This window comes from Paroedura picta, chromosome 14, assembly GCF_049243985.1.
Source record: "Paroedura picta isolate Pp20150507F chromosome 14, Ppicta_v3.0, whole genome shotgun sequence".
NCBI classification, from domain to species: domain Eukaryota; kingdom Metazoa; phylum Chordata; class Lepidosauria; order Squamata; family Gekkonidae; genus Paroedura; species Paroedura picta.
Window position 1 is genome coordinate 6677098 of NC_135382.1, and position 16975 is coordinate 6694072.

At 43.7% G+C, this 16975-nt stretch overlaps 1 protein-coding gene across 9 annotated transcripts in view; it reads right to left on the minus strand.

Annotated features, from left to right (window-relative positions):
- The window catches only part of SEMA5A (semaphorin 5A), a 300988-nt gene that overhangs the window by 186002 nt on the left and 98011 nt on the right, over window positions 1-16975 (minus strand). For all 9 annotated transcript variants that reach the window (XM_077309645.1, XM_077309644.1, XM_077309649.1 and 6 more), the window contains one exon: window positions 10011-10110. In XM_077309645.1, the coding sequence (XP_077165760.1) occupies window positions 10011-10110 (100 nt within the window). The remainder of the gene's footprint in view (window positions 1-10010; window positions 10111-16975) is intronic.

The following is a 16975-nucleotide window of genomic DNA, read 5'->3' on the forward strand; positions in this document are numbered from 1 at the left end:
ACCCTGGCCCATAAGATGGCCACTTACCTTTAGATGGATGATCTAGCTACTTGGATCCATGCCCCAGTAACATTCACACTAGACCAGCGATCTCCAACCTTTGGATGGTTGAGGACCGCCTCCGGGGGTTGGGAAGATCCGGCGGCCTGGGTGCCGCGCATGCACATTAGCGCCCTCTGGTAGTTAAAATGCGCATGCATGGAGCTGTTGCACATGTGCGTTTTCACCACCAGGGGCGACTGTGCGCGATAGTGTCTGCCAGCGTGCCGGCAGCTGCACCTGCCTCTTCCTCCCCCCCTAGCAGCAAGAAGCTAGCCGGGCTGCGAGCGAAGGGGCTACTTTGGTGGCTGCTTCTCTCGCAGCCTGGTGAGCTTCTCGCTGCAGGGGGGGGAGGCAGGTGTGGCCGCCGGCGACTCATTACCGAGGCCTTCACGAACCGGTACTGGGCCGCAGACCGGGGGTTGACGATCCCCGCACTAGACTACTATAATGCACTGTACATTGGTCTCCCCTCTAAATCAACTTGGAAAATCCAGTTGGAGCTAGACAGAGCATACATATGATCCCTGTTTTGCAGTCATTCCATTAGCTGCCCATCAGTTACTGGACTTGATGTCAGGTACTGGCTACCACATGCCACATGTTCCTGGATACTCAGATTGGCTAGATCACCTCTTCCCTACACTCCACCAAGACAGCTTTGCTCATATCAGCTGGACCTTCTGCAGGTGCCAATCTGCAAATTGGCAGAATCATCAACTGCCCTTAACAGACCCCCACCTTACAGAACAGCCTTCCTAAGGAGGTGAGGCAGTCTCCCACCCTTCTACGCTAATGCACAGAGTATGGGAAACAAGCAGGATGAATTGGTAGAGGGAGAAAACAGTGGTCATGGGTGACTTCAATTACGCAGATATCTGTTGGAAGATCAACTCTGCTAAAAATACAAACTCCGCTAATTTCTTAACTTGTCTTGCTGACAGCTTCATTTACCAGAAAGTATTGAGGGGAACCACGGGGTCTGCTATTTTAGATATGATTCTCATCAATAGGGAAGAACTGGTAGATGAGGTGGAAGTAGTGGGCACGCTTGGTGGTAGCGACCATGTGGTTTTGGAATTTTCAATCGTGGGAAAGAGAAAACCTTTAGGTAGTCGGACATATAGACTGGACTTCAGGAAAGCCAATTTTAACAGACTTAAAGGTATCTTGGGTAGAGTCCTGTGGGCAAAAACTTAAAGAGATGGGAGTCCAAAAGGGCTGGGAGTTTCTTAAAAGTGAAATACTGAAGGCTCAATCACAAACAAATCCCTTGAGAAGAAAAGATGGATGGAGCCTAAGAAAGCCAAGATGGCTCCATAAGGAGTTGTCCAATGAGTAGAGGAATAAAAAAGAGTCATTTAGGAAATGGAAGGAAGGCCTTATTACCAAGGATGTATAAACAAATAACCAATAATTGTAGGGAGAATGTTAGAAAAGCTAAAGTTCAATATGAGCTTAGGCTACCAAGAAATGCTAAATATAGCAAAAAAGGGTTCTTTAGTTATATTTCAAGAAAGAAAAAGAATAGGGACACCACAGGACCACTGCGAGGACAAGAAAGTGAAATTATAACAGATGATAAAGGCTGAACTGCTGAACAGCAGGCTGAACTGCTTAACTCCTATTTCTGCTTAGTCTTCTCTTGTGAGGGAAATAGTGATCAATGTGGCAAAAACATAACACAACATGGGAGATCGGAATGGTGGCCTAGAATCACTTTTGGAACAATCCACAAACCAACCACTTTTGTTTCTTTAAATGAAACAAAGTCTTCTGAGCCAGATGAACTGTATCCAAGGGTACTAAAAGAACTTGCAGATGTCATCTCTGAACCTCTGTCCATTATTTTTGACAATTCTTGGAGAACAGGTAAGGTGCCAGACGACTGGAGGCGGGTAAATGTTGTCCCCATCTTCAAGAAAGGGAAAAAGGAGGATCTGGGTAATTATTGACCCGTCAGCTTGACTTCCATAGCTGGCAAAATTTTGGAACAAATAATCAAACTCTCGGTTCTTGAGCAGCTAGGAACTGAGATTTCTAAGACTCAGCATGCGTTTCACAAGAACAAGTCATGTCACACCAACCTTGTCTCATTTTTCAAGATAGTGACTACCTTGCTGGATCAGGGGAATGCTGTGGACATAGTTTATCTGGATTTCAGTAAAGCTTTTGATAAGGTTCCACAAGATATTCTTGTTGACAAGTTGGTAAAATGCAGTATGGATCCTAATTCTGTCAGGTAGATCAATAACAGGTTGACAAATCGTACCCAGAAGAAACTTTATTATTATTATTATTATTATTATTATTATTATTATTATTATTATTATTATTATTATTATTATTATTATATATTAAGCGTTTACAGAAAGATGAAAAAATAAAAGAATGACCAGCTAGCAAAATAATTATTGATACATATGAGAATATAGTCTGTTATTATCTTAAGAAGTATATAGTCAGTTCCCACCTAAAAGTTACTTCTTAAGAAAGTCCAGGTAATTGCTCCACTGTTTTCTTCAGGTGGTCGCAAAGAATGGAATTGTGCTCTTTTCCATAATGTATCTGCTGGTAAGTCTTGAAAGACTTGTGCTTCTTGATCCACCAATTTCAGCGGCGTCTCCCGATGCTTTTTGAGTGGATTGTTTCTTGCAGCCTTGCTGTCAAAGCTTACAAAGATGTCTCTTAGTTGTTTCTTGCGTGCAACCGCCTTTGAAAAACTCTGTATACTTTGTCAATCCGGATCTCTTCCTCCTCTAAATAGTCTTCCAGGCTTTCGGTGATTTCCTTCCTCAGGTTTGTTTTCCCAAATTCTTCCAAAACGCCTTTGATTTTTACATTCCTCGCTTTAGATTCTACTTCCAGGACTTCGAATTTGTCTTCTGCCACTCTTTCCCGCTCCTGTTGATTAACTTCCAGATGGATTCTCGTTTGGTGTGTTGCCAGCTGAGTTGTGTTTTCATCAGCAACTTTTTTCAAACCATCAATTCTGTCTGAAAGCTCTTTCTTGGTGTCTTGGATCTCCTTTTCAACCTTTTTGACTACTTCCAATATCTCTGAGTTGCCCTTGAATAATAGGCGATACATCTGTGCATTGTTTAGGTTTTCCATTGCAGTATTCATCAACTCCGCAGGATGCATACACCACCATATAATCACAGATCACGGACAGGGCATCTTGTGAGAGTTCAGGAGATCAGGAGTTATCAGTTAGACAATCTCCATGTTCTGTCAACAACTCTCGCTGGGCTCTTCATCGTAAGATCTTAAGCCCTTTCTTTTGTTTATTTTAACGAGTGTCTTTATCCGGCTTGCCTCCCGTCCGAAGAAAGAATTCCCATGCAAATTGGTTAGGGGGGGAGAAGGGGGGCTAGTGCCTGGCTTTAAAGAAAGAGAAAGCGAACAGAGAACTCACAGTCTTCATGTTAATTTGCCGCTCCTTCTGTGTTGATTGTTCAAGCTGGGAAGAGATAGCCTGAGAAGAATACAAGATTTTATGTGGCTGGTCGTTTCAAGATTAGAAAATTGTTTTCGACAACGGTGCCATTATGGCCCTGGACACAAGCAGAGGTGATCCGGAGAACTTAGTCTCTGCGAATCTGTAGGACCCTCAGGATGCCGTTCCCGGCTCCTGGGGCGACCAGTGAGCGAGATTTGTGCACCTCGCTCAGGTCTGCCAGGTGCTTCTGCTCCTGGCCCTTTGCTTGGCTCGGGAGCCCGTTACAAAACGGGCTAGTACAGCGCCATCTTCCTGTCGTCCCCCCAGACGGTACTTGTTAATGGTTCAGCATCTTCTTGGAAAAGTGTGACAAGTGGAGTACCCCAAGGATCTGTCCTGGGCCCTGTGTTGTTCAACATATTTATAAATGATTTGGATGAGGGATTAGAGGGGATACTTATTAAATTTGCAGATGATACTAAACTGGGAAGGGTAGCAAACACAACGGAAAACAGCAACAGAATACAGATCTTGAGAAGTGGGCTAAACGGAATAAAATGAAGTTCAATAGGGACAAATGTAAAGTTCTGCATTTAGGTAGGAAAAACCAAATACACCAATATAAGATGGGGGAGACTTGTCTTGGCAGTAGCATGTGCGAAAAGGATCTAGAAGTCTTAGTAGACCATACATTGAACATGAGTCAACAGTGTGAAGTATGAAGAAAGGTTGGGGGAGCTTGGTCTGTTTAGCCTAGAGAGGAGACAACTGAGAGGGGATCTGATAATCATCAAGTATTTAAAAGGATGCCATGTAGAGGATGGAGCAGAATTGTTCTCTTGCCCCAGAGGGACAGACCAGAATTAATGGGATGAAATTAATTCAAAAGAAATTCCATCTAAACATCTGAAAGAAGTTCCTGACAGTTAGAGCAGTTTCTCAGTGGAACAGGCTTCCTTGGGAGGTGGTGGGTTCTCCATATTTGGAAATTTTTAAACAGGGGCTAGATAGCCCTCTGACGGAGAGTCTGATTCTGTTATGGCAAAGGGGTAGCAGGTTACAGTAGATGAGCGATTGAGATGTGAGTGTCCTGCATAGTGCAAGGGGTTGGATTAGATGACCCATGAGGTACCTTCCAACTATATTATTCTATGATTCTATGATTTAGGTAGAAAAAACTATCTACCCCAATATAGGATGGGGGAGCCTTCTCTTGGCAGTAATATGTGCGAAAAACATCTAGAAGTCTTAGTAGACCATACATTGAACATGAGTCAACAGTGTGGGCTTAACAAATCTGTTTGACAATAACTATATTTCTACTTGGAATAAAATTCAAGCCAAACTATCAGACTGGTCTAAGTTGAACCTCTCTTGGTCTGCCCGTATGGCAATAATCCAAATGATTGTCTTACCAAAGCTTTTTGTTTCAGGTTGTGCCATTGCCATTGAAAGACAAGACTTTACATAAATGGCAATCTGTCCTAAATAAATTTATATGGAACAATAAAAGACCCAGAATCGCTTTCAGAATACTTCAAGATGAGAAAACTAGAGGAGGTCAGAATGTGCCTAATGTCAAGCTCTATCTACATGCTGCAGCCTTAGTATGGATTGCAGTTTGGATTGTTGATCTTAATAAACAAGATTGAGTGTTTGAAAAATATGGCCTAAATGAAGGAGTTCATGGTTTACTTTGGCCAATTAGAAAAGCACAACAAAACACTGAATTAAATTTCTGGGCCAAAAATCTAATGATTATATGGAAGAAATATAAATCAAAAATAATCTAAAAATCTTCATTGCTAAAGTCCCCAGTAGAGGCATACATAGACAAACTTCAACAATCACGTATAGGATGCCTTAGATATAAAGATCTGTTAACCACTGCAGGGAAATTTAAGGACTTGGACACACTTAGCAAACAAGGAGCTAATATAAACTGGATGGAACTTCAGCAACTTCTGTCTAGATACAAATCTGAATTTCAGTATCAGATTGGTACTGGTCCGACTTTGTCAGAATCTGAAAAAATTCTGTCCTTAATGAAACCACACTTACAAGGCCAGTACAAGGCCAAACAATATATAGGTTATTGTTGAAATTCGACACTGAGTCTGAACAGGTTAAAAATTGTATGGTGAAATGGATGTTAAATCTGGGCCAAAATATTTCAATGGAGGAGTGGGAATCAATGTGGAAGAGTACGGCAAAACGTACAAAGAGTCAGCAATTAAAAGAGAATTGGTTCAAAATGTTTTATAGATGGTATGTAACACGTAAGTTATTGGGTCATATTTCAAAAAAATTATGATATCAAATGTTGGAAATGTAAAGATAAAGTAGGCTCCTTTTTTCATATGAGGTGGTTATGTAAAAATACAAAACGATTCTGGTGTACTCATGATGTATTAGAAAAAATGTTAAATATAAAATTCACATTATGTCCTGAATATATGTTGTTGAGTGTGCCCCCAGACAATCTTCCTCGTAAAGCAGGTGTTTTTTTCTTTCATGTGACAACTGCAGCAAGGATGGTGCTTGCAAGAAGATGGAGACAAGAAGATTTGCAGATGACACCAAATTGGGAGGACTGGCAAATACTCCGGAAGATAGAGACAGAGTTCAACGAGATCTGAACACAATGGAAAAATGGGCAAATGAGAACAAGATGCAATTTAATAAAGATAAGTGTAAAGTTCTGAATCTGGGTCAGAAAAATGAAAAGCATGCCTACTGGGTGGGGGATACACTTCTAGGTAACACTGTGTGTGAACGAGACCTTGGGGTACTTGTGGATTGTAAACTAAACATGAGCAGGCAGTGTGATGCAGCGGTAAAAAGGGCAAATGCCATTTTGGGCTGTATCAACAGGGACATCACATCAAAATCACAAGATGTCATAGTCCCATTGTATACGGCACTGGTCAGACCACACCTGGAGTACTGTGTGCAGTTCTGGAGGCCTCACTTCAAGAAGGACGTCGATAAAATTGAAAGGGTACAGAGGAGAGCGACGAAGATGATCTGGGGCCAAGGGGCCAAGCCCTATGAAGATAGGTTGAGGGACTTGGGAATGCTCAGCCTGGAGAAAAGGAGGTTGAGAGGGGACATGATAGCCCTCTTTAAGTATTTGAAAGGTTGTCACTTGGAGGCTGTTCCCATTGGCTGCAGAGGAAAAGACACGCAGTAATGGGTTTAAACTTCACGTACAACGATATAGGCTAGATATCAGGAAAAATATTTTCACAGTCAGAGTAGTTCAGCAGTGGAATAGGCTGCTTAAGGTGGTGGTGAGCTCCCCCTCACTGGCAGTCTTCAATTTCACCAATGACACCAAATTGGGAGGACTGGCAAATACTATAGGTATATATGTATTAACTAAATATGTTTTAATATTTATTCAGATAGGTATAGGTATTAACAAATATGTTAGTAGGGCGAACTGACTTGTTATGGAACTATAATCTTTTGTTCTTTCTTATTTCTATTATTCTCTCTCTTAAATAAAATAAAGGCTGGAGTTACATGGTGGCAAAGTTTTGCTACACTGCCAGCAGAGTGCGGAAATCTTTGGCTACTGTTGATGCTGAATGACCTGACTGTCAAAATGCTGTATTAATGTTTTGTGCCTTTGTTAACTCCCTGATGCCGAATGTCCTGTTAAAACGCTGTAATAATGTATGTGGTCTATATATACTTTGATGCTGGTCAATGACCGTAATAAATAATAATAAAATAAAAAATAGTGTGACTCGGTGGCTAAAAAGGCAAATAGGATTTTGGGGTGTATCAAATGGAGTATAGTGTCCAGATCACGGGAGCTGATGGTACCGCTTTACTCCGCTCTGGTTCGGCCTCACTTGGGAGTACTGTGTTCAGTTTTGGGCACCACAGTTGAAGGGGTATGTAGACAAGCTGGAGTGTGTCCAGAGGAGGGCAACAAAGATGGTGAGGGGTATGGAGACCAAGACATATGAGGAAAGGTTGGAGGAGCTTTGTCTATTTAGCCTGGAGAGGAGAGGGGATCTGATAGCCATCTTCAAGTATTTAAAAGGGTGCCATATAGGGGATGGAGCAGAGTTGTTCTCTCTTGCCCCGGAAGGACGGACCAGAACCAATGGAATGAAATTAATTCAAAAAAAATTCTGTCTAAACATCCAGAAGAAGTTCCTGACAGTTTGAGTGGTTTCTTAGTAGAACAGGCTTCCTCGGGAGGTGATGGGTTCTCTATCCTTGGAAAATTTTAAACAGATGCTGGATAGCCATGGACAGAGAGGCTGATTCTGTGAAGGTTCAAGGGGGTGGCAGGTTAGTGTGGATGAGCGATAGGGTTGTGAGTGTCTTGCATAGTGCAGGGGGTTGGATTAGATGACCCATGAGAACCCTTCCAGCTCTATGATTCTATGATTCTTGGATTTCTGCAAAACTCAATTATTCAAGAGGGGTCGCACTGGACAAAATGATTCATAAGAATAAATTATCTAGGGCTGCAGTCCTAGATAATAAAACTCGCTGCAAACAGGATCCTACTATGCAATTACTGGATCATTTATTATATCGCATTCATTCTTTGTTTTCCATTCCATCAACCCTCATCTTATTGCATTGTTGACTAAATGTCCCATCCTGTCACTTGCCTTGATACCCTCTGAGTAATCTGCCTTGAGTGGGGCGGGGCGGGGGGAATAAATACAAAACAAATAAATACAGAATAAGGCTTCTTCGGCTGCCTACCAATGATTGGCCCCAGCTGACTCTCCTCTGCTTCTCAGACTTGTTTCTAGCAATGACATCCTGGCCAAGAGCAGCCAGCTGGGGAGCTCTAGTTTATATGGAAGGAAACCTCATCATAAAAATCACAATGCTGGTGGCTTAGTTCAGTTTGCTTCTATTAAATCAAGCATAGCTGCTTGGCATCTGCTGTTTTTTATGTCACCTCTTATTTCTTTTGCTGACTGCCTCCTGGCCTCTTATTAAAACCCGCTGAAAGTTATTTTGGTGTCCAGTGCTGACTGGCATACGCACACTTGGCAGAGGACAATACATCTGTAGCTTATAAATATCAGGAAACGTCTTCTCCAGCAAGGCTGGACATTATTTAAATAATTTGCAGTCCCACATTTCTCCCCCAGCTGTCTGTGCTTCTGATAGAGAACTCTGTGCTTCACTTTTTAAAATGTGTATTTTCAGCTCAGCCTCTCACACTGTTTGCAAATGGCAATAAACCATTACAGATGATGGCTGACAGTTTGCTAGCCAGCCTGGAGGATAGGCTTCTATGTCTTTGAGGCCTGCTAAAGACAGGAGACAGTCTTCTTATGTTTAGGAAACTCTTGCCTACGTTCCCAGGAAGAATGACTCTCCCTTCAGTCAAGGGAACAGTGCAGAGAGTGAGAGAAAAGATATGATTGTAGTTTAAATTTAGAGCAGAAGGGAGAGAGTGGAGAGGTAGATGGAGTGTGGAAGACTTCCTGGGAGGGGCATGCAGGCAGCTCTCAGGAGCTCTGCTCAAATATTTAAAATAAAACAAATGCTTCAAAGTCAGCAGGGAAATGGGGCGTTAAGAGGAACAATACAGAGGGCAGCCTTTCTTTTGACAGGAATCCAGAGAAGCTGCAAAACTGAACCATTCAGGATGGCATTTGGGGGCCTATTGGAGGTTTGACAGCTTACTAAGGCTGGAAGCTCAGATCAATGCAGCTTGTTCTGTTTTCAAGCAGGATGTGTTATGACAGTTACGACTTTGTTTCTTCTTATTCCCTGCCTGGGACCCCTACTGGTTTGGGAGAACGACAAACGGTTCCAGCATTTCCCTTGGTGGAAGATATAAAGTTTCCTCCACTTTGCCCATTGTGGTTTTCCACCCCCAGGAACAAAATTTGGTGAGGACTTAGAGGCTAGGAGAAGCATGAAAATATCATTCCATAAAGAGCCATCTCCTCCCATACTATCCAGCCCTCTCAAGTCTGTTCTCTGTTCCCTGCATTCAAAAGTGATGCACATGGGAACAACAGGGCTTTTTTTGCGCTGACCCCTCACTTTTAGAATGCCCCCCCCAACACCTGTCTTTTTACACAAGGTTTCAATTACAGGTTGTAGTTTTTAATAGCATCAGTATTTTAGGGTACAAATAAGTTTAAATTGACTTCTTAAGAAAATAATTTAACAAAACTGTATTTTCTACAGTGTTGGTCTCCAGTTATTTTTTTATTTAGTTTGTCTATCTGAGGGTGAGTGGGTGTCATCACGATCCAAGGGAAAGTCAGGCAACAGGCAAAATTAACAAAGAGCTAGGGCACTGTAAGCTAAAGAATTTTGGAAAACAGCTCAAAGCAAGGATTGCCAGCCTCTCAAGGTTAAAGGGACCCTGTGCATGTGGCAAGTCAAACACAAGAACCAGCATTCTTTCCATTACAAAGTCTCCTATTGATAGTAGCTCCTGGGTAAAGACCAGTACATTGTACAGCAGATGCACACCATCCCAAGAAAATCAGCCCGCTGGTTATATACAGTAGAATTCTCTCACCTTGCTCCAATAATAAGTTCTTCTTGTTTGGAGTCAAACGTTATCTGGGAAAAGTCAACAGCATTTTCTGCTCTGAAGACATGTAACCAGGGAGCAATTTCTATGGAAACAGAGAATGTTTAGCTTTATATAGCATATTTTGAATGTTCAAAGCATTACACCTTCATTAATGTAGGTCAGTCCAATTATTCTTCTAAGACAGATATCCATCCTAAGGTCTCCCTTCTGGGTTTGCATTTGCCAACACTCCAGTACACTTTTCCCCATCCATATTCTCTGTGATATATGAGCATTCAATGGCAATAGAGCTGAGGTGCAGAGAGAATAAAAGGTCCACAGGCTAACCTTATAAATACATGCTTTCTCTCCACCTCCTGGAGTAAACTCTCCCTTCATTGGCTATTTGTGCCCCAAAGCAAGGCAGGGATTAATGCAAGCAGGGATTACCGTTCGGGGAGAGCTGTATATAAATATATAATAAATAAATAAATCATGGTTACAGTCACTGATTACGGAGTTTGCAGTAAACCAGGGCTTGTATAAGCCATTTTTATTCATTTATTTTATGTTACTAGATTTAAAGCCCGTTGTATGTTTAAATACAACGGGCGCTAGAAAGGGTGGAGTGTCCTTGGTGGCTGGGTGTTTTTCTCCTTTATGCATCTTTCTTTCTTTCTCTGCTTCTATCTCTGTATCTCTCTCTGTCTTGCTGTCTTCATTCCCTCTATCCTTCTATTCCTCTATCCTTCCTCTATCCATCCATCCTTCCCTTAATCTCCTTTCTGTCTGTCATCCATCCCTGTATCTTCTAAACCTTCTGACTTTCTGTCTTCTTTTCTGTGACCATTTATGCACTGGAGGTTTCATGCTGGGCTGCAGGCTGGGGTTTTAGTTGTGGCAGGTTGCCCCACCTCTTCCTGCATCCACACGGGGGAGCATTTGGCCCAGTGCACCTAATCTGTCCCCTATTTGTGTTCCTGCATGAGAGCTGGGGCAGTGAAGTGCCCAGTGCATAAACGGTCTGTCTGGCATCCGTTAATTTCCCTTTCTCTCCTGCCTTCCTTCCTTGGTACTGTTGTGTCTCTCCTTTCTTTCTCTTTCTCTCTGCCTGTATCTCTCCAGCTATCCTTCTGTCTCTCTGTCTTGCTGTCTTCCTTCCTTGTATGCCTCCACCTAACCATCCATGCATCCCTATTTCTCAGTGGCCTCTCACATCCACATGTCTCTCTTCGAGCTGTGTAACTTTCTGTCTGGGGGGGGGTGAACGGAGGTTTCCTGGGCTGCTTGGGACCTCAGGCCATCCCCTGGAGCCGCATTGGCTGTGCGTGGAATGTCAGTGGCGCGTTGAAGTGGGCAGATGTCGAGCAGCTGTGCGAAGGGGGGGGAGCGTCAGATCTCTCTCACCGTCCTGTCTCTGTCTCTGTCTCTATCTGTCCATCTGTCCTTCTCTCTGTCGGTCTTTCTCTCCTCGGTCCTCCTATGCCTCCTTGTCATGTAGTCATGGCCGGGCTCGGCAGAAGCCGGGAGAACGACGGCGGTGGGCAGGAGCGAGTGGCAGGGCTGGAGGACTTACCCCGCGGGCTGCGAGCGCAATCTGCGAGGTGAGTCTGCGGCCGGCCTGGCGAGTCCGGGCCAAGCCGCCAATGGGGATTCGCGGCTTGGCCCTGGATGGACACTCGGAGGGACCAATCAGGTGCTCCGAGTTTTTATCCCGGACAGGGCCCGCCCTAACTCCTCCCCGACAGGGCTTACTATTTTATTTAAAGACGTTTAAAGATGTTATTTGAAGACCACCCTTCTCACAGGGACACAAGGCAGATTACACAGTGTGTGTCAGGGCAATAAACAAAATGGACATTAAAACCCCAAATGCATTATTAGAAGATCAAAAGCATGGAACCACCAGAAAGAAACACAGAATAAGCATTAACCCAACACATGAAGCAGCACAGAAATTACATTATAAAATCCTTCTTACAATATGCTATATATAGCAGTATAGACCACAAGGCCTAATAATTTATCTAAGCAAGTTTGTGGGACTATTTTATATTGTTCAGGGAAGGGGGGGGGCTTCCTGACCTCCCTGGGCAGACATTCTGCAAGGTGAGAGGCACAACAGAGAAAGCCTGCAGTGAAGGGTTTAAAACCTGATCAGTGTTGGGAAGGGAAGAGACGCAAAATATTCCAGAGCAGGAAAGACAGATGGAGATAGCGGGGCACAGTGGCCATCGAAGGTTACAACTTCCTTGGGAGTGCCCTCTGAAAGAAGGAATGCCTTACGCTTCCTCCTAGGAAAAAGCAACCCAAGAGCCAAAATAGCTCATGATAAGGCCACTTCAGCACTTTAAAATGCATGAGGGGAAAACACGATTGTGGACTGAGCACTCTAAACCAGCCCCCTAAACGTTTTTATGAAACGCTGAGGTTTCATGATGGTCCTGGAAGGGTGGGAATTAATTAATTTTTAATATATTTCATCAGAGTGGAGGGAGGTGAGCAGTGGGGTGCCAGTAGGCCCAGTACTTTTCAATGTTTTTATCAATGATCTGGATGAGGGGGTGGAGAGTCTTTTCATTAAATTTGCAGATGACACCAATTTGGGAGGGGTAGTGAAGATAGAATCATAGAATCATAGAATCATAGAGTTGGAAGGGGCCATACAGGCCATCTAGTCCAACCCCCTGCTCAATACAGGATCAGCCAAAAGTATCCTAAAGCATCCAAGAAACGTGTGTATCCAACCTTTGCTTGAAGACTGCAAGTGAGGGGGAGCTCACCACCTCCTTAGGCAGCCTATTCCACTGCTGAACTACTCTGACTGTGAAAATTTTTTTCCTGATATCTAGCCTATATCGTTGTACTTGAAGTTTAAACCCATTACTGCGTGTCCTCTCCTCTGCAACCAATGGAAACAGCATCCTGCCCTCCTCCAAGTGGTTTAAAGGGACTGCACAAAAAGGCAAAAACAGCTGAGTGGTGGGGCACAGCTCCCCATTGCTCAGCTGTTTTTTGAGCTCTCTGCAAACCCTGTTTAAAGAGAATGCTGTCCCTTTAAATACAGTTTGCAGGGCTACGAATTGGTTGTTTTATATAATTATTTATTATTTCCACTTACTACCCGCCACTCTCATGACTGGCTCGTGGCGGGTTACAACAGTCAGTTAAAAATCCCATTAAAACCCCACAACCTCAAACAGACCTCTTGGCTTGTTGTTGGTTTGTGGTTTGGCCACAAACCAAACTGCATTTTCCTGGTTTGTGGCCCTCCTTACAAGCCATTCTAGTATCTCACCTGCCCCATCTAATCTATCTAATATTGACATAAAGATTATAATTCCTTTACATTTACTTATCATATGGCAGAGTTACACACGCAGGAAGCATATAGTAATATTAAATGTGTAGCCAACTAGTTGCAATGGTTATGCAGACAGATTGAGCAATCTTCATTAATACTGATATCTAAGTTTTCAATCCATTCAATCACAGCTGGGGAGAGTTCAAAGAACTCCATCACATATTCCTGGAAAACACGATGTTTACATTCCTGGGACTGATGAAAAATAGGCTGTACTGCAATCACATTCAGGACCTGGCATTTTGCCCTACTTAAACAACATGTCTACACAACTGCCAAAGCCTGTTTGTGTTCTATTTACCCGGCAAGAAAAATTCTGCAAACCTCTCAGTGCTTATCAGGTTATGGATATCGGGTGGAACTGCTTTCATCAATGTCCGCAACCATTCATTTCCTAGACTGAAATTTCGAGATTCCTTTAAATAACAGCCATATTTGGTTCCATACTGAGGTGGGTTATTGTCTGGATCAGGTGGAGGGAAGATTTTTATTGCGACCTGGGAATGTTGAATTTAATGTAGGGGGGGGGGGTTAATAGGGCTTTTATTAAGGGACAATGTTACCCACCACAAGCAGGAGTGGCATGCTAGACATGAATGAATTAATGAATGAATTTGACTCACAGGTCATAGGTTGCACGCACGTGAATTTATGTGTTTGCCACAGAAACTATTCTTATTGCAGAATTTGGCATGTGTGCACATTCTAGGGCATACTCTCTTTGGAGAAGCTGGGAGAACTGAACATTACCTCAGGAGCTGACTCAGGAGCTGACTGCTAGCTCCGCCCACTGCTGACAAGGTCTTTGTGTTATAAAACGCTCCGGCTGTCCAGAGGCGCGCACCTTTGGCACGCACAATACTAATAAAACCCAAAGGCAGGGACACCTAAATTGCACCAGTCCTCAGGGACATCTCCAGTCCTTAAAGAGGTCCCGAAGAACAAGGGTTCTGCAAGTTCTCCGGAAAGTTCTTTGAGCACTCTCAGGTGCACACAGGGCCCAGGGGATTTAAACTCATCCAGTGCAGCTAAATGCCTCTCGACAACCTCTCTGTCCATGTCAACCTGCCACCCACTATCTCTTGGCTACTGCCATCTCTAGATGTGCCTAAACTCTTTGATCTCTGGGAAAAAAACAGATGTAAAATAGGTGCTAAGCCTTTCTGCTCTCTCTGCATCCTCCATTAGAGTTTGTCCATCTGCACCCAACAGTGGGCCTATTGCCTCCTTTACTTTACATTTGCTTCTCACATAACTGAAAAATCTTTTCTTGTTACAATGGGCTTCCCTGGCCAATCTTTGCTCACTCTCAGCTTTGGCCTTTCTGATGCCTAGTATCCTGTAGGTACTCTTCTTTAGAGCTCTGTCCTTTCCTCCATTTCCCTCCATTTCCCTTTTCTTTCTTAGTTCCTCTTGAAGTTCTCTGTTCATCCAAATAGGCTTCTTAGAACTCCTGCTGTGTTTTTGTCTTTCTGGTGTTTTCGTACTATGTTTAGATGGCATTTCTTTTGCCAGTTTGGTGTAGTGGTTAGGAGTGCGGACTTCTAATCTGGCATGCCAAGTTCGATTCTGCGCTCCCCCACATGCAACCAGCTGGGTGACCTTGGGCCCGCCACGGCTCTGATAAAGCTGTTCTGACCGAGAAGTAATCTCAGGGCTCTCTCAGCCTCACCCACCCCACAGGGTGTCTGTTGTGGGGAGAGGAATGGGAATGCTAAGCCGCTTTGAGCCTCCTTCGGGTAGGGAAAAGCGGCATATAAGAACCAACTCTTCTTCTTCATTAATTTCCTCCCATTGGTTCTGGTCCGTCCTTATCTTTTCCCCACCCACTTCCCATTCAATAATAATACGTGGGGGGATTTACATAAGCTTGCTTAAGCATTTTTTCGTAACCTTTTGCACTTGTAACTGGGAATCTCTCAAATTACTGTGTTCTCCTTTTTGTGGCCGGTTCTGACTAGTCTTTATCTTAACTGAGACTTTTACTGAAGATACGTAACAGGGGTTAGAGTGTAATGTCGCTTCAAGCTATCTTGACTCATGCTATGCATTAACCCCCCCCCCCTAAAGTCCTACTGTATTCCTCAATGTGGTGAGGGGGCGAACTGCAAAGGTAACAGCCCGCAGGCAAATTACAGAGGCACGGGGAAGGACATAGAATCATAGAATCAAAGAGTTGGAAGGGGCCATACAGGCCATCTAGTCCACACACTTGGACTAGCACCGAGCCCTGAGGTACCCCGCTACTCACCTCTCTCCAGTCTGATGAAGCCCCATTGACAACAACTCTTTGAGTGCGGTTCTCTAACCATTCCCTATCCACTTAACTATCTGAAAATCCAGATGGCAGTCCTTCAACTTATCCATCAGAACATCATGGGGAACCTTGTCAAAAGCTTTACTAAAATCCAAGTAAATGACATCAACAGAATTTCCCCGATCCAGCAAACCTGTTACTTGGTCAAAAAAGGAAACCAGGTTGGTCTGACAGGACCTGTTGGAGACAAATCCATGCTGACTTCTTTGGATCACCAAATTGTCCTCCAGATGTTTGCAGATCGCTCCCTTTAATATCTGCTCTCTGGAAAGTTCTTTGAGTACTCTCGGGTGCATTTCATCCGGCCCAGGGGATTTGAACTCATCCAGTGCAGCTAAATGCCTCTCGACAACCTCTCTATCCATGTTAACCTGCCACCCAGACACTATCCTTTGGCTATGGCCATCTCTAGATGTGCCTAAACACTTTGACCTGTGGGAAAAAACAGATGTAAAATAGGCACTAAGCCTTTCTGCTTTCTCTGCATCTTCCGTTAGAGTTTGTCCATCCGCACCCAACAGCGGGCCTATTGCCTCCTTTACTTTACGTTTGCTCCTCACATAACTGAAAAATCTTTTCTTGTTACAATGGGCTTCCCTGGCCAATCTTAGCTCACTCTCAGCTTTGGCCTTTCTGATGATTGATCTACAATGCCTAGTAACCTGTTGGTACTCTTCTTTAGAGCTCTGTCCTTCCCTCCATTTCCTGAACATTTTCCTTTTCTTTCTTAGTTCCTCTTGACGTTCTCTGTTCATCCAAATCGGCTTCTTAGAACTCCTGCAGTGTTTTCGTCTTTCTGGGATAGTCATTGATTGAGCATGCAATAGCTCTTGTTTGAGTAGCGCCCACCCTTCACATGCTCCCTTCCCTTCCAGCATTCTCGTCCATGGTATGACATTCACCATGTCTCTGAGTTTATTAAAGTTTGCCCTACGAAAATCCAACATCCGCGTCTGGCTACAAGCTTCCTTAGCTCCCCATCTCAAAAGAAATTCTATGAGGACATGGTCACTTCCCCCTAGGGTCCCCACCTCCTTCACCTCATCCACCAACTCTTGCCTGTTGGTCAGTATTAAGTCCAGTATGGTAGAACCTCTTGTGGGTTCATCTACCATTTGATAAAGGAAATTGTCAGCCAGGCAGGTCAGAAAGTTGCATGACTGAGGACGCTTTGCAGAGTTTGTTTCCCAGCACACATCTGGGAAATTGAAGTCACCCATGATGACAAGGTCCGGCCGCTTGGATATTTTCTCAAGCTGCTCACAAAGTGCAGCATCCACATTCTCT